Genomic DNA, 22,414 nt, shown 5'->3' with positions numbered 1-22,414 from the left:
AAAATATTCGTGCTGGGACAAGTTATTGCTCCACCCTGTATAATCATCATCGATTATGACTAGTCCCAATCAGTAGCCATATTAAAAATTGCTACCTACAGTGGATGTAGAAAGTATTCGTACACCGATCAATTTCCAAAAAGACTATGTAAAATTGTAATTTATTAACTTATTTTTTATGACCAATGATATTCTACATATTCTCGGAAATCTCTAGAATAGATAGATTACAAAATAAAAATAGCTATTTATGTAAGTTGGGAAATTAACAAGAAAAAGCAATTAATCGATAGAAATGTTGAAGCAATAAGCATTCGCACAACTATATAATTTTTAAAACTTCATTAAAAAAAAAGAAATTTATATTAATTTACATGTATATAATACTTTCTTCGTGGGATTTCCTTTTGATTTTATAATTACTGCAACTCTTCTAAGTATTAAATTATCTAAATTATTAGTTATTCGAAGTGGGATCTTCTTCAATTCCTCTATTAGAGTTACTTTTAAAAGTACTTTACTGGAAATTTGATGTTTTCTAATTCGCACGGAGCAATAAACTAATGTGTTTACGTTACAAACTCTACTGTAAATGGTTCGTCATAAGAATCGTACAAATACTTATTGCCTCTATACTTTTACCCACTTTTCGCATTCTTTTGTTAATTTCCCAAATTATATTAACTAGTAAATGTTGTTTGAACTATATCTATCTTAGAGACTTCCGAGAATACGTAAAATATCCTTGATTACAAAAAAAAAGAAGTTAAGAAACTACAATTTCACAGAAAAGTTTTTTGGGAAATTGATCGGTGTACGAATACATTCTACACGTACTGTATTTCCCGAAAGCATTAGTCACTTGCAGCCATTTATGAATCAACTCAATAAGGTGCATCGATATCCAATCTTCCGTTGTCAGGGAAAATCTTTATCAATGCCACGTGATCAGAGAGATGCGAGCAGAACTGGATTCTGTTTTCTGCTCTGCAGGATGCTACGTGAACGGACAAATGGTGACGGCGGACAGATCGGTGACGACGACCGAGGACCCGTGCGTGACTTGCAGGTGCAACGCTGGTCGGCTGATCTGCGCCAAGCAGGCCTGTCCCGTGCTGCACTGTCCTTCTTCGAGGATCGTTCACGATCCCGGCGAGTGTTGTCCTCGCTGCAAAGGTATCTCTCCAATGGTTTTTTTTCTACTTTCGCGCGGTATTACCTCGCGACCGTTGCCTTTAACCGCAGCCAGGTCGTACAGCAGCACGAGTCAAAACAATAATATCACGGCTTAACCCTGCGATGCGCGTTTCCATCGACTTCGTTAAACCGATAACGTCACGTTAAAAATATACCGAGCGACGTGCACGGCGACAGCGATTCGTATTTACTGATTTTATGGTTGAAAACCGTTCTGGTTTCGCTTTTCACTTGTAAATGTAATCAAACGGAAGTGAGTGAGTATGGATACGTTTTGCGTTCGATTACATTAGTCGCTCAGCTAGGGGACAGGCTTTGTGTTTGATTACATTATTCGCTGAACTACGGGATTGTGTTTTAGCGTTCGATTACTATTACTATCCTATCAGGTTGTCCCGAAAGTTTCTTTCGCGAGTTGCACTCAATTATTTTCTGTGGTCGTGTTCATATAAATAGACAATCTAATTTCATAGATATTCATGTTGTAACAGTAATGGGAGCAAAATGAATCGCGCACAATTCATTAATGTAACACAAAGCATAAACTATTGTCCATGTATTACTTATTAATAAAGCGAAAGAAACTTTTCGGACAACCTAATATATCGAGTTATGAGATCAGTTTTGCGTTTATAATAAATTAGTTTCGCCTTTTCGAAATTGATGAAATTTTTCGTTACATTATTAGCATGTGTTTCTTAAGAATGTGAACAAACTGCAGGCAAAAAAAAGTTGAAAATTGAACTTTTTGGAGTGTTTAAAGAGAAAGGTGTCAATTTTCAGGCAGCGGAAGGTACTTGTCACCACCAAAGGGAGCGTGCATGCTTGGAACGATGATCTACAATTCGGGCAAACAGTTTTACGCCGACCAGTGCACACGTTGCAGCTGTTCTAATTCAGCCGTGTCGTGCGTCAGAGAGACTTGCCCTGTCCACGACTGTCCGAGCGAGCATCAAATCATCCTTCCTGATCGCTGTTGTCCGCAATGTCCCGAAGTCGAGGAAATTCGACCGTCGTGTACATATGCCGGGAAGACTTACGGGGCGAGTATTTACAATAATAATACAGTCTTACTCGTTCGCTTGAAAGCAATATTTGAATAATTTGTATTCTACATCAAGAATGTAATATATCAGGTGTATGTTTCGTAGATTCAACATCATTTTCTAGTATAAAGTATTTTTGGTGTCGACCTGACTGGTCAACCTGCATCCAAATGACAGATAGTAGTTATTGGCGCCTCGTTTGTGGCTCGTTCGAAAACTGTAGATTCCATTTGGTTAGTAAAGTATAATGGAAATTCGCAAGACAAAAGTCGCTGGCTAAAGGTCGATTCAGACTATACGACACGCACCGTCACGTTCCGGCAACGACACGTACCGGTACCGACACGACAAAACATTCAAACGCACGTTTTGTTTTAATGGAACTATTCACTCGAGTAAAACCTATATTCGTTAACAGCTTCAAGCTATTTAAAAATTGCAAATAATTTATGGATCGAATAAACGCTAGTAGATAATGGATTAAACATTTGCAATATGAGTTCACTTCTCACGTGACACTTCGTACAGGCAATAAAGGAAATTAAATTAATTAAATTAAAACGCGTGTCTTAATGTTTCGTCGTGCCGGCACGTATCGTTCCCGGAACGGGACAGTCCGTTGTTGCATAGTCTGAATCGACCTTAATTCGCTTTCAAGTGAACGGTAACTCTCCATTTTGTTAAGTTAAAAGATTAGAAACCGTTGTTCTATTTCCGATAGTTTCTCTGGTTTAAAGGTTCTGTTTTGTCCTAGGCAGGATGGCGAAACTTGGAAGCTTGATTCCTGCAAGGCATGCGCTTGCACGCAGGGAAAGGTGCGGTGCGCGATGCCGATGTGCCCGCCGTTAAATCTACCCTGTCCACCAAATTCGAGGCTGGAACACCCGGAGGGCCAGTGCTGTCCACGTTGCGTCGAAAGTAATGTCGTTCGATCGTAATCTAACCGTTTGCGTTCGCGCAGCCATCAGCCGCTCGACAAATTTTCCGACACGATCTTTCGCGTTGTGCAGGCGACGGCGTGTGCACGGTCTTCGGGGATCCGCATTATCGCACGTTCGATGGAAAGTTTTACAGCTTCAAGGGCGCGTGCAAGTATCAGTTGGCCAGTGATTGCTCGAGCCACACGTTCAGCATTCGGGTGACCAACGACGCCAGGGCGACCAGGTTCTCCGCGTGGACGAAGACGATCGCCATAAAGGTGAGTGCAACGAGAGAGTCGGAAGTCTCTAATGACGCGCGTTTGAACGTCCTTTAATGAACACTGATTTGTTCGTAGAGACGAGTCGCGAGACGATAATTCCTATGTGCTTCCTTTTTAACACTTTATTTTAGTGGTTGGTTATATGTATAATTAAGGTTAATAATATTTTTCATTTTCATAGCATTAGCATTTTATAACATTTATTTAGCGTATTAGAATTGTTTTCATTCTATCGCTATCATTGATAGATAACAAAGTAGCGATTCCTATGGGTAAGTGTTAACACTTTGATAATCGATAGCCTATTAATCGACTTTTCGTCGTAGCAACCTTTGTTATCTATTACTGAGATAGCACTGTATACTCCCATTATTTTACGAACTATGAAATATTACATAAATATTAATCGAAAAAAGATTCTAATAAATGAAATAAATACTGCATAATACTAATGTTATGAAAATAAAAAATATCGTTACATTTATTAAGATCGTAACATTCGGATGTCTCCTTATGAGCCGACGCTACCTCTTCCCCGTAATAGCGTAATTAGATAGCGAATCTTGTATTCTAAAAGTATAATTAGACCATGGTCGACATGTTCGTTAGGACCAGTCACCGGATGTTAGATATTCCAATGCCACCAACGAAAAAATCGAATTCTTTAGGAACCTTGGGAACCCTGTGTTACTCATCTAGAGTGAATAAATAGAAACTTAATCGGGTTGATAACCTATTTTAAACTTCAAACGTAGAGTAGTAGCACCATTTACGAAGCATTGTTATTTCTTAGCGATGTCTCGGCTACAAATTTCAAGGGGTGAAACCTTTACCCGTTTAATTTAATTACGAGAAACCCTTTAGATGCATACAATTTAATTTAATTTTAATAGGAAGTTGCACCGTCTTGTGTTTGTGGTATAATACTTTTACGCATTCACCTCGCGCAGTAGCCAAACGTTTCAGTGTAAAAGTTTACCAAGGGAGAAAGGGTATCGTGAACTGAGCCACTTTCCCCTATGGAACGTATCTGCTTGCTGTAAATTCGTTAACACTGATTCATGCCACGCGAGGGAGAAGGGGTCGCTTTCTCCTTCAGGAAACGTTTTCAACAGGCAATGATATATATTTAACCCTTTGCGCTACGACTGTTTTCTTAGTTCCTTCGTTTAGTATTCTGTATTTATATTTTGTTAAACTATAATACACTGATAAAGTATACGCACTGAGCCTTCAAGCACGAGAATAACCCAATAATAACAATAACTGAATTGTATACAAAACTTATCTCTCCAACTATTCCAGTTCATTTAGAGAGATCAGTTATGTGTGCAATTCGATGCGGTTGTGTTGGCACATTCGATAAAGAACGCTACTATTAGTATCCGAAGTACCTTTTTTTATCTACGTACACATACTTTCAAAGCATTGTTCGAATATACCGTGTCCCACTAATTTCCTTTATTGCCTGTATGAAGTGTCACGTGAGAAGTGAACTCATATTGCAAAGGTTTAATCTATTATCTACTAGCGTTCATTCGATCCATAAATTATTTGCAATTTTTAAATAGCTTGAAGCTGTTAACGAACACAGGTTTTACTCGAGTCGAGGTTAAATATTTTTAAAGATTTCATGTTTCTATCATTCGATCAGGATCATAATAATTTTGCTGTGGATAGTAGCGTTTAGAAGAGGAAATGTAAAAAGAGAGCAGCGCATAGTAGTGCAAAGTACTTCTATGAATGTGTTACGAGCCGAGGGCTGTGAGGTTTGCTTCGGCCGCGTTGCCGAGGATAGCTGTCGTTTGGACAATTTTGTTAACAGGGATGTGCTTTCGTGGACGCACCTACGTATGGCTAACGTAGGGTTGGCACTAAGAGGTTGGAAAGTTGTCGTGGACGCGCCAGCGTATGGTTAACGAAGGGTTGCCACTAGGATTTGTTAGTTGGGGCCTCGTAACTTTTACTATGCAATACACCTCGAGCGGTAAAGGTGTATTGCTGTGGGTCTCCTTAATTTAATAATTCAATAGGATAGGTACTGAAGAAAATAGTTAGGATTACTCTACTAAACTACGTATGTATTCAAAGGTTTAATTAGGACTATACAAATGTTTTCTGTATATATATCGCGGAAACTAATTCCTACTCTCAAGGTTACGCACCGAGTTGAAATGCGGGGGTCACGTTTACAATAGAACGAGTTTTTGCCAAAACGTTTCAAGACTATGTTCGAAGGGGATCCTTCCCGATCTAACGACGAGGTAACACGGTCTGCGTCTTATTTCTTCTGGATTACTATAACCCGAACTTTACTTTGCTTTACTTTGCTCGAAGGGGATTCTTCCCGATCTTGCCTCGCGGGTTTAAGATACAGGGTGTCCCAAAAGTCGGGGAGGAGCCGGAAATAGGGGGTAGCTGAGACGATTCTGAACAACAATTTCCTTTGCAAAAATGTCGGATGGGGCTTCGTTAAGGAGATATTAAGCGAAAACCCCGACCAATCAGAGCGCGCGTAGACCGTTGGAGCGGCCACGAAGCCCCATCCGACATTTTTGCAAAGGAAATTGTTGTTCAGAATCGTCTCAGCTACCTCCCATTTCCGGCTCCTCCCCGAGTTTTGGGACACCCTGTATAGGGCGACGTAACTTCAACGTGTCGTCAAGAGATGAGCCCCCGAAATGCAAAACGCATCGATTTATATACTCTAGATTTTGTTAGAAAAGCGGTAGTGGGAGTTGATTCTTATGAAATCTATGCTGCCGTACGCGGAGATGCGTAGCGGCACGTAGCTCCTATATTTCGTGGAAATCAATCCCGCGACGCGCTCTAGTTTCTTAGTAAAAACTTTATCGAAGGGCCGCGGCCGCATCCGCTCGAAAGGGCAAATGTCACGGAGGAGAGGTTTGATGGAAATAAGTTATTTCAAATAACGAAACAGAGTGAAGTCTCTGTACGTAACAAATGTACGCAATTTAATTTAATAAACAAACAAACAAACAGTGAATACTAGCGGCATCTAACGGTTCAGCAGCGCAACTATTGGACACAGATATCGCGAAGTGGAAGTGGTAACGGGGACTTGGATGACTTCCCTCGCGCGTGGCATGAATCAGTCTCTCCGCGGTTCTACACAGCTTCCTATCTTTGGTGACCGTAGGTGGGCGATTTGAAGGTGAATCTCGGTCAGAGGATGAGAGTGAAGGTGAACGGGAAGAAGGTAGAGGTGCCTTATCGCGTGGCGAACCGTTTGGAGGTGAATCGAACGGTGGACAGCATCGTAGTGAGCACTCAAATCGGAATCAAAGTTCTATGGGACGGGATTAGTTTCCTCGAAGTCTCAGCGCCGACTTCATACAGGGGTAGACTGTGCGGTCTCTGCGGAAACTTTAATTCCCTACCAAAGGACGACTTCACCAACAGACGGGGTAGGTTGTTACAAGATCCTCAACCGTTTGGTCAGTCCTGGGCGGTAGGAGCCAAGAGAAGTTGCGTCAGGCCGAAGCACACGGTTAATCACGACAGAGAGAGACGTTGCAGAGGACGAAAAGATCACAGGTAAGCATTATTCATTGAAATCGTTAACTATAACGACTGTTAACCGGCTCGTTCTCATGGACGTGTTATCTCGCGACGACGATACTGTTTGTATCGGATCACAGACGACAACCATACTATTTGTATTAGGTCACAAACGTGTTATACCGCGCCGCGGTACCGGTCGTACAATGCCACGGACGACATATCTCGCGTGCTCCATTATTAGATCAAGAACTTTAATTCGGAAAGACGGTGATTTTGGAAAGGGTATATAATAGAGCAAAGCTTTGATTTAAGGATATTTGAAATTGATTATTTCTCTTATTAGTTCTACAACACCGGTTCGTAAAGAAACGAGCTATTATTGCAAGAATTGTAATGTCGCGTTATGTGCGCAGCTCCCTGCTTTGAATTGTACCATACAGAGAAATAATAAATTTTAAATATCCTTAAAACAAAGCTTTGCTTTATTATATACCCTTTCCAAAATCACCGCCTTTCCGAATTAAAGTTCTTGATCTAATAATGGAACACGCGAGATATGTCGTCCGTGGCATTGTACGACCGGTACCGCGGCGCGGTATAACACGTTTGTGACCTAATACAAATAGTATGGTTGTCGTCTGTGACCCGATACAAACAGTGTCGTCGTCGCGAAATAACACGTCCGTGAGAACGAACCGGTTAACAGTATTAACAGACATATAGCACACATTTTTGGGATCAAGTGACGATACGAATCCCAAAGTTCTACACTACTTTGCAATTCGAAACTTTGTTATTTTAGTTTAAATTGAGAAGTTACAGCTGTAGTTTTTAATCGATCGTATCTCGATAATGAAGTTTAAGATCTCAATACGCTTAAGAACTTTTTGTTTGATATTGGTGTAGAGAATTGATCCCCAGGGAGAGTCCTATGTGTGTGTTTATTTAATTTACCGATAATGACGAGAATCACGATCGCGTTATTACAGGAGAAAAGAAAGATCAGTCTTCATAGAAATTGCAAATTCTATTGGGTCAGACATCATTAACCAGCTTGTGCAAAGGCTGGAAGACTAAATTACATGAAAGTAAATATTGGATATGGGAGACCGAAATCATTAATATCATTTATATTTTAAAAGAAATAAATTTTATTTTGCACGACGGCTAGAGAGTTGTGTACGTTACGAGATCTCGTACTCAACTAACTAAACCTTCGACACCAGAGGGAAATCAGGGTCCTCTGATATCTCCCGAATGTTTATGTTTCACGTCGCCACAGTTCGACTTTTAACACGTTGATCGCCATGTCACCCATATATGGGTGACAGTGTTTTTCACTCAAGAACTAGAAGGATTAATTCTGAAAGTTAGACGTCACAGGAGATGAATCTAAATGAAGTTCTTGAATTTCGATGTAATTACAGAACTAAATACCACGATAAATGTTTCGTTACCTAGACTCCGACAGTCTAAATAATATTTAATCTTAGCAGAAATTTTCAAGAATGTTCGCTTGGCAGTCAACGTGTTAAAACAAAGTATCGACGGCGATACGTAATAGTGAAACACTTCGGAGAACGCCGATTTAATTTTGAACAAAGAACAATAAGTTCATTCTTCGTTAAGCGTATTGATAATTCAACAGTAAAAAAATCAACGAAATCTAAAATATTATTCGCGACCGCGTATAATATATATATTTGCCTTCATCGAAGAAAAGTGAACTCTAGGACTGATCTTTCTTTCTCCGAACGGTACGGCCGCTAACAAGAAACGCGATTCGTCGCGATGACGCAGGTTGTGCAATCGGCTGAGGTCGCAGATCTTCGACGCGTGCCACAAGAAGGTGAACCCTACCATGTACTACAAGGCTTGCCTGCAGGACATGTGCGAGTGCCCCAGCGAGAACTGCTACTGCGAGTCGTTCACCGCGTACGCGCATGAGTGCAAGAGGCTGGGCATTCAGCTTCCTCACTGGCGGAAATCGACCAGGTGTCGAACCGGTTGGGACCAGTCACTGGGATCGCCAGCGATCGGCCCGCGTTACCCCTGATCGGTTCGAGTTCGAATCAGCCGACGAGGATCGCGTAAACCGATTCTTGTTTCGTGTTCGTCCAGTCGCGTCGACGCGTCGTGCTCGCGCCCCGTCTACGGACAAAACTCGCCTCGACGTCGACGACGTTCCTCGTGTCGCGGAACGACGTCCTCTGCCACCAGAGATGGGCAAAATTCGATATTATGGTACGAGGACTGCTCGACTCAGAAAATTACCATTTTTCGGGAATTAAAAGTTCTTCGTTCGATTTAAGCGATAGGGTGCAACACTTTATCTACCAGGAGCCTACTTTAAGGGGGTATCCTGAATTAGGAGGTCTAAAAAAAGCGGTTTTTCGTGAATTTTTTTAGGATGGAAAAGAAACAATTAATTCTATTGTGAATTTTTATCCTATTTTTATACATATCTGAATAGTCTGCATAAAATTTTCCAACAAGAAATATTCGAATTGAGTCGACTGTGACGCACGTTTGTAGACCACCTTCACAATTAAAGCCTCCTATCGGCGGGAAGGATGCGGGTCGTAAGTTTGATTTGTCACAAAAAATCAAAAGAAATTTTCATTTTCATACATTTTTCTTCTGTGTGAACTAAGAAACTTCATAGAAAAGAAATTTTAAACAACTTTTTTATCGAGTTAAAGTGACTTCTTTCAACCAAAGAACTCGTTCTTTTTTTTCAAACATGCAGTAACTTCACATTTCGCCATTTTTGCGGGTTTCTCTTAGTTCACGTAGAAGAAAAATGTATGAAAATGAAAATTTCTTTTGGTTTTTTTTTTTTGAGTCAAACCAAAATTACGACCGGCATCTTTCTCGCCGATAGGAGGTTTTAATTGTGTATATTTGTGAATATTTCTTGTTGAGAAAATTTGTACAGACTACCCAAATATGTATAAAAATAGGATAAAAGTTCGGATAGAATTAATTGTTTTTTTCCATCTTAAAGAAATTCGCGAAGAACGGCTTTTTTTTAGACCTTCTAATTCAGGATACCCCCTTCATTCCATCGTCTACTTACAAGGACCTATTAACTGTGATGTTGGCTGTCTACTTAAGATGCTTAATTTGAGGAAAGGCCTTTCGATATGCCTAGTAATAGCACGTAAAAATTAATATCAGCCTAGATAACATCAATCTATGCTAATGTAAAAAATCCTTTTCTAAGTTGTAGCCTTTTTCTACATAGGCCAGTAGTTAAAGTGTTAATTTAGAAATAACCAAAAAGTCGGGGATTATTGAGTTTTACGGTAAAATCTTAAATTCTTATCCAGACGGAAATATCGAATAACCAACGGGGGATAAACAAACTTTTTAACTCTTACTCGCTGAATCGCAAATCTGCTATATTGAGAAAATCAATTTTCCAACCTTTTTTATTCGCTGGGATATACAATCGGTCCTACAAATATTCGTCTATTGATGAAATTTGGTAAAATCAAATGGTAGGTGTGATGTGTCCAAATAAATTTTTCATTATAAATATGTACATGTGTAAAGTTTATTTATGTATATATCTGTAATGAATTTATTTGGAAACATCGGACTTACCATTTGATTTAGACAAATTTCTTCAGTAGACATAAAGGGTACGAATACTTTTGATGCTCGTGACTTTCTATGTCTTACTAGAGTCAAAAGAATTGAAAAGTCTACTAGTAATTGTAAAATCATCCACCATCTAACTGGAGTTTTTGTTTTAACGGGTTAGTCGCAGCCAGAAAAATGGAAACGGACAGTTTCTTGTGTTCTTTTTTTTTAAGATATTAAATAATAATTTTTATTAATGAAATGTAAACATATTGCAAAGTATGTCTTAAAGAACTACGAAAGAATTTTTGTTTTAAAAAAAGGTTAATTCATTTCGTCCATAACAGACGATGGCGTGGGTGGCCACTTGGTTTGCGATGAACAAGATTTCTTCAAGCTGGTGCACCTGAAAACAAAACTAAAGGTAGATTTAGAAAATATATTAGACTAACGGGTCCCTGATCGAAGGATTTTTTATTTTCTTATATACTTCTTTTTTACCCTGTATTGGATCGTTTAATTTTAGTGAAAAAAACAAAAATCAACTTCAAATGTACGCCATCTTGTTTTAAATGAATTTTTTCCAAAATCCTTCGATCAGGGACCCGCTAGACTAATCTATTATCGAAATCTACCTTTGTTTTTGTTTTCAGGTAATCCAGTGTAGAGAAATCTTGCTCACCGCAAACCTACGTTTTTTAGTTCTTTAAAACATGCTTTATAATATACTTAATTGTTACTTATGCGAATTATTATTTACTAACTAAACAAAAAAATCACAAAGAAATGTCGTTTTTCCTCTTCTTGACTGCGACTAACCCCTTACTTCGACAAGCAACGCGTAAGAAATCGTTTATCTTTCATTCGTTGTGGACATTTTCATCCGAGTAAGAAATTTGCCCATCTCTTCTCTTTCGCTCCCGGAGAACGAACCGAACGCGGGGGACTGCTCGACGAAAATCTACTAGTCACCGTTTCTACCGTGAACACGCGCGTCGACCGAGAGTTTCCACGCGTGTCGACCTAGAATTTCCGCGCATCCACGACGCTTTAACCACGACGCCCACGGAAGCTGCGCGTCGTCGCAAATTCTCCGCGCGATCCTCTTCGACGCTCGAATGGTTCCGGAGCACCGTGCAGTATTTCGGCCGATGAGCAGGCTCGCGGCATAGCATCTACGTCCCAGAGTAATCGCGCGCTCAATCGAACGCGCAACGATCGACCTTTCCTCCTTATAGGTTTAAGCGAACCTTCTCCAGCACGTCCTCTCGCGTGTGTAGATAGATATAGGTGTACGTACAAGATGTCCCAACAAAGACAGGCTATTCGCAGTTACCCTCGTTTATACGGAACAATTTTTCTAAAATATACACCGTGGTTCGTCAGAAATTTCCACCTCTCGGTTTATGGTGAATATTATTACGAATAGCAAACATTTGCGTAGACTACTTCGAATGGTTTCAAGTCGGACTTATTCTGATGTTATTGGTTTTTTTGTTGGTGAACGCGTGGAGAACTTACGAAAGTCAATAACGTGGTTTTAAACGGAGTCATGTACAGTGGGTGTAGAATGTATTCGTAAACGATCAATTTCCCAAAGAACTTTTGTATGAAATTGTAGTTTCTTAACTTCTTTTTTTATAATCAATGATATTTTACGTATTCTCGGAAGTCTCTAAGATAGATATAGTCCAAAACAACATTTACTAGTCAATATAATTTGTGATGTTAACAAAAAAATGTGAAAAGTGGATAAAAGTATAGAAGCAATAAGTATTTGTACGATTCTTATGACGAACCATTTATAGTGGAGTTTGTAACGTAAACACATTAGTTTATTGGTCCGTACGAATTAGAAAACAACAAATTTCCTATAAAGTACTTGTAAAAATGGCTCTAATAGAGGAATGGAAAAAGATCTCACTTCGAATAACTAATAATTTAAGGAAGTATTACATACTTGTAAATTAATGTAAATTTCTTTTTTTTCTTAATTAAGTTTTAAAAATTAAACAGTCGTGCGAATACTTATCGCTTCAACGTTTCTATCGATTAATTGGTTTTTTTCTTGTTAATTTCGCAACTTACATAAATAGCTATTTTTTTTTTGTAATCTATCTATTCTAGATATTTCCAAAAATACGTAGAATGTCATTGTTTATAAAAAGTAAATTAATCAATTACAATTTTACATAGTTTTTTTGGAAATTGATCGGTGTACGAATACTTTCTACATCCACTGTATTTTCGATTACACCGATCGATGTAGCATAATGTTCTCTAAAAAAAATGTTTTGACTTGTTTGTGTCCAAAAATCATTAGTTTAAACATTATACATTAAAAACTAATAACATCAGAAGATCTCTCATTTGAAACCATTGAAACCTGTCTAGAAATTAGAATCCGTGCCCTCCATTAGTTTAATCTGTTCGTTGCGCAAATTAGAGGAAAATTTCGTTTTAGAATAATTACAAAATTGCATAAAGGCAAGATTACTTTTAAACCTAGCCTCGATTTTATTTGGCAGTATCACGAACTCTACAGGGCATCATCTGTGCGTATCACAGAATTGCAAACGACGCTTTTGCTTATCAACGGGACGTCAAAAATTGTATATACATATATAGACAGACGGGACTCGCCAGAGCGGCTAACCAAGTAACGCGGCGTCTTTTATTCAAGATTACTATAACACTCTCTCCCCCTTTTATAACGCGCACATGCAATTCCGTGTCCTTCGCTTCACCTTTCTCGTGATACCTTTTTCTGTTCTCATCGTTTACCTGCGTTTCTTCTACACTTGCTATATTTTATCTTATCTATCGAAACTAGGGTTGCAACTGGAGAAAATTTGAAGAAGGGGCATAAAAAAAAACTCCCACTGTTGTTTTACGTATTTCTCTAATATGTACGTAGAGTCGTGACAGTATCAGTTATGGTGAGAATTTGATGTTTTTTATTCCACGGAAATAATACAAGTGGAAAGTGACTATATAAACCATTATTCCGAATGTATTTTTGTAGATTATCGAAAAACTGAAATGTTTCTATTAACTAAGACCCGTTTGAATTTAATATATTTATATGAGACTGTTTTCCCTTAATATTAGTATATGAAAAGTTATTTCAGGTGGTAATAGTTATTCACTCACTGTATACAGGGTGTCCCAAAAATGTTGGAGGTCCTTGAAAGGGGTGGTTCGAGAGGTGATTTGAAACAACTTTTTCCTTAGCGAAAATTTTATACGAGGCTTCGTTAAGGAGATATTAACAGAAAACACCGACCAATCAGAGCGCCCGTATACCGCTGGAGCGTAGGCTTACGCGCTAAGCGGCCGCGCTCATTCGCTACCGCGGCCGCTCCCAACGGTATACGCGCGCTCTGATTGGTCAGTGTTTTCCGTTAATATCTTCATAACGAAGCCTCCGACAACATTTTCGCTAAGGAAAAAGTTGTTTCAAATCACCTCCCGAATCACCCCTTTTAATATGTTACAACATTTTTGGGACACCCTGTATACAATCAGTCCCATAAGTATTTGAAGCCTCTATGTCTACTGAAAAAATTTGTCTACGTTAAGTCGCAAATTTGATATTTTCAAATAAATGTTTCATTATAAATCTGTACATGAATCAATTTCACACATGTACGTATTTATAATGAAACATTTATTTGGAAACATCAAAGCATCATTTAATTTAGACTTTCTTCAATAGACATGATGGTTACGAATATCTTCTAGGACTGACCGTATATGAATATTAATATTAGTTATAGACGAATAGGTTCTAATTTTCTCATCTAATATTTTCTACTTCTCTACTTTTATTCTACTTAAATAATAAAAAAACGCTAAATTCTCACCATAATTTATTCTATCATGACTCTCAAATATATCACGAATTTATCTGAAAATTACATATAGCATCCTTTGTCAGCCTAAAGACCTAAAAGAGGACACAGAGAGCTGAGAAAATTATTGTCATTTCGAACAAAGGACAGTTGGTAATCCTAATTAAAACTGTACATAGCTCGAGTATACGGCGCGCGCGTACATGTACGCATCTATGTATGTAGTTACGCGTATACACGCATGTGTATTGTATATCGATATAACCATCAAACGTTTCGCGAGGAAATCGCAAATATACCGGATAGTCCAAAGCCTTAGCCAATTTTTATCGACTATAGTATAGAGGTACTCTGGTACAAACCGAATACGAACGAAATAAATGACTTATATTCGTAAAAAAAATGCGTGACATATTCGTGGAAACCTTTCGTGGAAGAAGAAAAGAAAGAAAGCACTACGTATATTAAGTTGGCGTAGCCATTTCAAAAGGCCAATGCCAAATTAACACGATATTTTTTTGCTATTTATTTGCCAATTATTTGCCAAAGAATTCATTCTTTTTGCTCCAGCCGTTTTCGAGAAACAATGGTTACGCTAGCGTAATATTAAGCTACCGTAGCCACTTATGTATCTCTGTACCTACCAGGGATATCAATTCAATTCTTGATCGGCGATCAGTCGATGAACCTGCTCCTCGTTCCTTCGAGCCAATGGTGTATTCCCCATACCGATGCCTGTACGTCTTTTCGCCGATATAAAAGAAAAGACACGACATCCGTCATCGAATATTTGTCTTTTCTGTTTACGGAACATTCACTATTCTGTTTATCGCGAATATTCGACAGTTTTCACGATATTTCACGGTTTTTTTCGGTCTTCGACGTACAACGTGACTCTAAACGCACTTGCAAAGAAGCTACTGTGGAAATTCGCGCGGGAAGCGTCGGTCGGTCCATACCACGTTCCGTAGAAATTACTCGAAGCTTCTCAATTTAATCTGTCTAGGTAGCTAACCAATACCTGTCACTCGTCGTGCTTCATTATTTCGTATTATTTATTTTTTTCGCGTTTATCTATATAATATGCTTGTGTACTTAAGCGTATTTAAGAAAAGTTTCGCGAGTTTGTAATAAATGGTATGAATAACGTGGGACCAGCGGAACGCGGATCGGAACGGTTCGTAAGTCGGAACGGTTCGTAAGTGTTCGTTGTCTGATATTCGTACTAAACACGCGATTATGAAAATGTTTGACACTTTATTCGCGATTGATCAATCACTCGCGACAAGATTACAACGACGATGATCACCGTGTACCGTTTTGACGTAAAATCTCGATTAAAAACTGTTAAACATACAAAAGATCTGACGCGCGTTTCAATTTCGTTGAAACTTCCAATGTGGCGACACGTTCGCGAGTGACGACTACCGCCAGAGGGCTGCAAATCGTACCCACGATTGCTGTTTGTCGAGACGTATCGATTGCAGATTCCTCTTTACAGGTAAATTGATATTTGTATTAGATCTCTCCCACGAGGAATGCATTAATAGATTTCTGAACGAAACGCAGTTCTTTTTCTTAGCTTGTGATTGTATATTAAATTTAATATGGAAATTTAGAAAGTTGGAGGACTGACCAATGCGCCACCTTGCCGTTGCATGTGTGAACTAGTAAGACTTTGGCAAACGTGCAGGTACGTATCAACCTAATACCAATTCGTATCGATTTTATATATATTTTTTGCCATCTGACTCATTCGAGATAGCAATCGAAGACTATTATTAGAAGGTTATATTGGAATAAATGAACTAACTCTAATTGAAAGAATTTAGAATCATAATTCGTACGTAAGCATCATTGCACGCTTAGCGACTCGCCGCCAAATTCAGATCGTCATTCGCATTCAGACGCAAGGACACTAACAAAGATTCTCATGACACGATTCGAAACTTTTATTACGACATTATAAATGCACAAAAACATCTTAAAAATATGGGTGTACGTGTAAACGTGTATAATCATGCGACGTGTAATCGAGAGAACAACAGAGTTGGTTACAGCTTCGAGAATGAACGGAGCTACGCGGATTATATTCGCTAGATTTCGAATATTCTGGATGTTTCTTTTTATTCATTATTAGTATGATATTTTTTTTTTTTTTTTTTTTTAATTATTGTACAGTTGATACTGCCCGCAGGGTTCGGATGCAAGGTGTCCTCTCGAGTAAATATTCTGTTGTTGTATTCAAATTAATTATCCGATACAGACAAAATACAATAATACATTGAAATTCGAATCAGTAATTTGAACAGCTTACACGAAACTCCTTTAAGGATATTCATACATTATCAGATTCGTGAAATTAAAAATGTTAAATTTAGTGATATCTGTAGTTAAATATTAAAACATACAAATTTATACAAAATACAACAATACATTGAAATTCGAATCAGTAATTTGAACAGCTTACACGAAACTCCTTTAAGGATATTCATACATTATCAGATTCGTGAAATTAAAAATGTTAAATTTAGTGAAATCTGTAGTTAAATATTAAAACATACAAATTTATTGATTTCCAATTGATATTAAAATATAAAGAAGGTTTTCTATTTTGTTTATACCTGATATCTTCAAAACTTTACCATGTCTTCTAAATTGTTAACTATTAGGTAGACTGGAAAGTAATGTCGTTTCTTTTACGTTAAATTCAAACAAATTTTTAATAAATTTCTATTTTTAACCAATTATGTAATCGCTTTCGTTATCAACAGCCTTTTGCCATATAGCGTGCAAATTTTCAACGCCATATCGATAAAAATCAATGAGCTGATGAGTGATAAACAAGTATTTAAAATTGCACAAACAACATTACTTTCCAGTACACCTAATATTTATACCTGAAATCATACACCAATAGCTTCAGTATTTCAACCACTATCACAGTGCAAAAGCTTGTTAAAAAGCTCGTTACACGCGTAATGTCGAGATAGTTTATTGAAAGGATACCTTGCATCCTAAAGCCTTGGGCAGACCAATCTGCAAGAATCTGGCTCCTGAAATCTCAATAATCTTTGTTATTTTTATTATCGAACCAGCAGACGTGCTCGTTAACCGCTCTGCGTCGCGTTCTTTCAACCAGATCGTAAACAATTGTGCGGAGCAAAAGATATGTCATTGAAGGTGCACGATTTACGAAGTGAAGTTACTTTCTCGCCATAACTTTCGCCGTTAACGGTCCGAGAACCGTTTCGACGAGAGGTTATGTTCGTCCACGTAATGTTTCGATGCATGTTTCGTTCCAAACGCGGTGAACGAGCGTGCCTGCTCATCCCGTCGATGTCGAAAATTGCATAAGCGGTACCGTTCTCTACCCCTTACCTCTTCAAATGGAAGTTTTAACGAGTATAGTGGTCAGTATGCCAAAGACAAAAAACAGATAGCGCCGAAAGTGGAAACAGGAAATATTGGGGAGGGAAAATCAGCGTTCGAAGGTGAAAAGAAAAGGAGGGAAGTGAATAGAGACGTAGCGATATCGATATCGATGCCAATGTCGGTCCTATGTCTCTATTGACACTTTACCGTCCGCTGTCACGCACGCGTGAGTTCGAGTATTGCTCGTATCTGGGATAGTATATATCTTCAGTTTCTTGATGGGACATTATTGGAATAAATTAGAAATTTCTTTGTAGTATAAATTTGTTATATATGTAGTTACATAGATTTTTGTATTCTTATAACCAAAGAAGTTTCTATTTTATCGCAAATATTTACAGATACATGATATAATATCATCGTACAACGCTTACCGATCCTAATCGAATTGTTTATTTGAAAAAAATAAAAAAAAGAATGAAACTCCATCTTGGTATCTAAACTATTAATCTTTTTCGGTGAACCTATTTGAAAGAAGAAAGTTTTCACGTTTTAACAATTGTAATGTTCACAAAAGTATCTTGGAAAACTTCACGCGTCCATATGCTAACAAAGAATACAATACGTATAATAAATATCATCGATAACAAATAAGAATATTTCGGCATAATATCCCCGGTATTGCGTAAACAAAATATTCGTATTATAATGTAGTTATTAATATAATTAATAAAATTATAACGATTTACCGTAGTAAATATTAATATTACTATCGTGTTTCAACAATAACAGAGTAATATTTCTATCGTAATTAACTGAATACAGTGCTCGATTAAATAAAAAAAAATCGGAATCGGAGATTCTTAATTAATCGGGATTGGTTGCAAGTTAATTCTAGAAGAAACAAACAGTGACAAGGATTTGAAATTTTCTCATGTAATCGAGCATTACTGCAGTAACAATTATTCTCTAAGAAACAATTGGTAGACTATAGATAAAATACATTTTAAATATAATTCATTATTACGCGAATTGTGCGGACGGTAAAGTGTGGAGAATAAAATTGGCGCGATTGTTGTAAAAACACTGTCACTTGATTTGACACATTCCATGATCTCTCGATTAGAGAATTCTCGTATCGCCGGTTGTTTTTTCGCTTAAGACCGTGACAAGGCAGTTGAAAAAGGGACACGTGTCCCTTGGCGCAATATTAAAAGAACGTCGACAAGCGTCCTTAAAATTAAATTAACTCCCATAACACATCTCCTATTATTCCTAAAAAGTACTGAATTTCTAAACATTCATTTGTAAAAGAATACTCTCTTAAATATTATTTTCTAAAACAATATTCCTCCAATATAATATTTCCTTTAAATACTATTCTGTAACGCAATACTGTTTCCATTAACTGATTATACAAAAGTATTTTTTTCCTAAATTTTTCTCTTAATAATAAATACTAAAAAATCCAGTTCACCTCCCATAAACTCAAAACTGTAAATGTCACATCATTTTCTATTCTCTCGTTCTTTAATTACTATTTCCACGATTACCAATTATCGTGAAAACGATTTCGTTTACTTTAGTTCTTTTTCTCAAAGAATTCAAAGAATTCAACGATCAATATTCTTTTTTTAACAACCGTACATAACACTAACCATACGTACGTGTACTTAATGTAAAACTAGCGGGGGAAGGACGCATGTTACGTATTCCATTAGCATAGTGAACGCGAATCTACCTAGCCACGGTCCTGATTCCACTAAACCTCGTTTCCATCGGACAGCTGTAATCGTTTCGCTAGCCGGTAGCTGCGTTTCTCGAGAATCGATCGTTCTTCCGATGTTGATGTCGGCTTATCGACTAATCCTTATCAGTGACTTTTTACAACGTGTTTTGAATCATGTAGAGGCTAAAAGACCGCTATGAAAGACGCCACGGCATGGTGACGGAAGAAAGTACCGTCCACTCGAACGAGTAGGAAGTTAAGGGAATCCCCCGTCGCGGTCACGGCGGATCCCCCCTTTCGACTGTTATGTTATTTTCATTTACTTTTCTTTTCTTTTCTTTTCTTTTTTTTTTTTGTTCATTTTCCGTCATGTTTTTGGTACAAAAATAGATCTCGAGCAGAGGTCACGCAGTCTCGCGGTCGAATATTTAGTACCTAAACGAAATTGCTCGATCACCGCTCGAACTATCTCTGGAATGTAAATGTTCCGAGACCAATTACCCTGGACGCGTCGCGAATTGAATCCAGAATGGAAATTTCTCTGTCCATTACCCCTTCCAGCCTGCGATGAATCACCATTGAACAGAGACGGGGCTACACTTTATTTCGAATAACGGATAACGAATGAAACCAACGTGCGCCAATTTATTCGTGACGTTTATTCGATTAGAAAAATGGAATTAACTTTTTATCGTAGAACATTTTCGCTCCAACTGTAATTTACATTCGACGAGTAAACGGATAAACGGATCTGTTTATCGTTTGTTCTCGTCGTTGGAAAATGTTTACACGTGCAAGATGATCGCGTGGTTCATCTCTGTCGTTGAACGGTCGGAATTCTGGATTCGACGTGAACCGACTCGAACGATTAAATCAGGTAAGACGAGAACACCGCCGAGACTACGTAAGCTCGCCCGATCGAAGAACAAGATTGGATCACCCGCTGAATAAGGGGGCGAGAACTACGTTACGATATACATACTTATTTATTGGAACACGCTTAATAAGACGCAATTAATATATTCGATTTGTTCCGAAACTCGCGAACTCGTAATCTTTCCATCGCTGGACAGTCGGGGTAGGGATTCGGGGATGTGGTCGAGAGGAGAAGGGGAATATGGCAATCGTTGGACGTCTGAAACGAAATTGGATTACGAGCGATGCAACTGGAACGAATTATTCGTTAAACAAAATTAAAATTTTAATATATCTTCGTGACAATTAAATTTTATGCATTTATGATATAAATTAAAATAATACGTACATGGTATAAACGTAGCCAAAAGGTATGCCCACAGACGCAAGATAAAAATAACGATATTATTATAATAGAATTATAATGAATATTGAATTATACGAGTTATTGTAGAATATATTCAACATTATGTATATTTCACGTGTGTTTTCTGTATTATCCTACGTCATAAATGCATATAATCCGTAGTCCAATCATAACAAATTAAAAGAGAAGTGCCGCAGATAACTTCGTTTCAGTTATCCATCGATTACCGTATGTATAATATAAACGCTCTAACGATTGCAATGGTGCTACTCTTCGTATATTCTAGCACGGAAATCGGCAACGAAATTACCTATCTTCTTGACTCGTTTTCAGTTACCGAAGCGCTAAATCCACGATCCGCGTTACCGTGGTCTTTTACACTAGTCTTAAGCTAAACGCCATTCGCTACGCGGCAACGAACAAATCGATAAACCGGAGAATCATAGATTGACTCAAAGATACGAATCGAAGACCGAGTCAAGGAAAAATGTACGAGTCTCTTTTGTGATTATTTCATTTTCTAAAGTAACCTCGACGAGCGAGCGTCGCCAACGTTGCCAACGTATTCCAAACATGTCGGTTCTTAGGAATCTTCGAGTTTCCACTAGAAACCACTCGGTAGCGACGGGACTAATACCTAATCAATACTCTTGATACCAGAGAGCAAAGTTCTTTTTTTTTTGTTTGTTTTTTTTTTACATCGAATCTTGGCGATACTTGCGCAAAGGTATCCGCAGGTAACAGTTACAAAACCACACGTGGGCTAGGTGTCCATTTTTGATAACGGTACCGTTCTCAGAGAAATTATGGATCGATGTCAATGTTCTACAAATGGAGCGTAGACATTAATAATTATTCCAAATATATTGAAACGAGAATTCCACGTTCGCATCTAAATTACGTCGACTTGTCCTACAGATTGTCACCATTCATTCACGAGTCTCTGTCAACGTAAATGATAATACTTCGTATAAAGTCGAATCTAACTGAGAATCAAATTTCATCCACTTTTGCCTTCCAAGTTAGCACACTTTAATTTCGAGCACGTGACAACTTGATAATACTGTAATCGGTCCTATCTAAGAACTTGTAATTATTGACAATTACAGGTTTCTCTTTTGCCGTTCGTTTCATATCCGATTAAATGTTCTGTCTCGTTATTGACACATTCACGAAAGTACTGTTATCAAGGATAGACACCAAGTACATGGAACTTCGATACTTCGTAGTTAAGTACTTCGATGTCGAGTTGCTCGAACATCATCGATACGCGATACACCGTTAATCCTATCGCTATCGATCAATCAACGTTTCTCGATTTTCACGTATTCCTTACCCGTTGAACGGACCACCGAACATCGCTCGACGAGTCTCTGACACAAAGTGTATAAAAAAGGATACGTCCGTCTTAAGTCGACGGGCTGGTCAACTACCTCTACGACAATAACGCGTATTAATCGAGAATCAATAATTAATCCTACTATCGAGCGTCGGCGGGCAAGCCGACCGAAAAAGAGAAAAATTCGAGAAGGAGAACAGTTCGCGGAGATCGAGCTCATAGTTTCCTTTCGCCACAAATGGGCAAAATATTATCCCGAATAATAGACGACGAATAAA

General features: G+C 38.1%; 1 protein-coding gene and 1 long non-coding RNA gene across 2 annotated transcripts in view; one reads left to right on the top strand and one right to left on the bottom strand.

The window, feature by feature from the left end:
* Positions 1-16,983, top strand: part of LOC128886640 (BMP-binding endothelial regulator protein) — a 41,677-nt gene extending 24,694 nt beyond the window's left edge. The window contains exons 6-11 of the mRNA XM_054141703.1: positions 994-1,176; positions 1,981-2,240; positions 3,002-3,161; positions 3,254-3,441; positions 6,605-7,002; positions 8,770-16,983. Coding sequence (XP_053997678.1) covers positions 994-1,176; positions 1,981-2,240; positions 3,002-3,161; positions 3,254-3,441; positions 6,605-7,002; positions 8,770-9,025 — 1,445 coding nt within the window. The 3' untranslated portion in view covers positions 9,026-16,983. The remainder of the gene's footprint in view (positions 1-993; positions 1,177-1,980; positions 2,241-3,001; positions 3,162-3,253; positions 3,442-6,604; positions 7,003-8,769) is intronic.
* LOC128886654 (uncharacterized) overlaps positions 13,055-22,414 on the bottom strand; it is a 52,596-nt gene continuing 43,236 nt past the window's right edge. The window contains exon 2 of the long non-coding RNA XR_008459893.1: positions 13,055-13,898. This is a non-coding gene — a long non-coding RNA (uncharacterized LOC128886654). The remainder of the gene's footprint in view (positions 13,899-22,414) is intronic.

This window comes from Hylaeus anthracinus, unplaced genomic scaffold (genome assembly GCF_026225885.1).
Source record: "Hylaeus anthracinus isolate JK02 unplaced genomic scaffold, UHH_iyHylAnth1.0_haploid 11985, whole genome shotgun sequence".
Lineage (NCBI taxonomy): Eukaryota > Metazoa > Arthropoda > Insecta > Hymenoptera > Colletidae > Hylaeus > Hylaeus anthracinus.
Note: the sequence above shows the minus strand (reverse complement) of the source record. Positions and strands in the feature narration are given on the sequence as shown.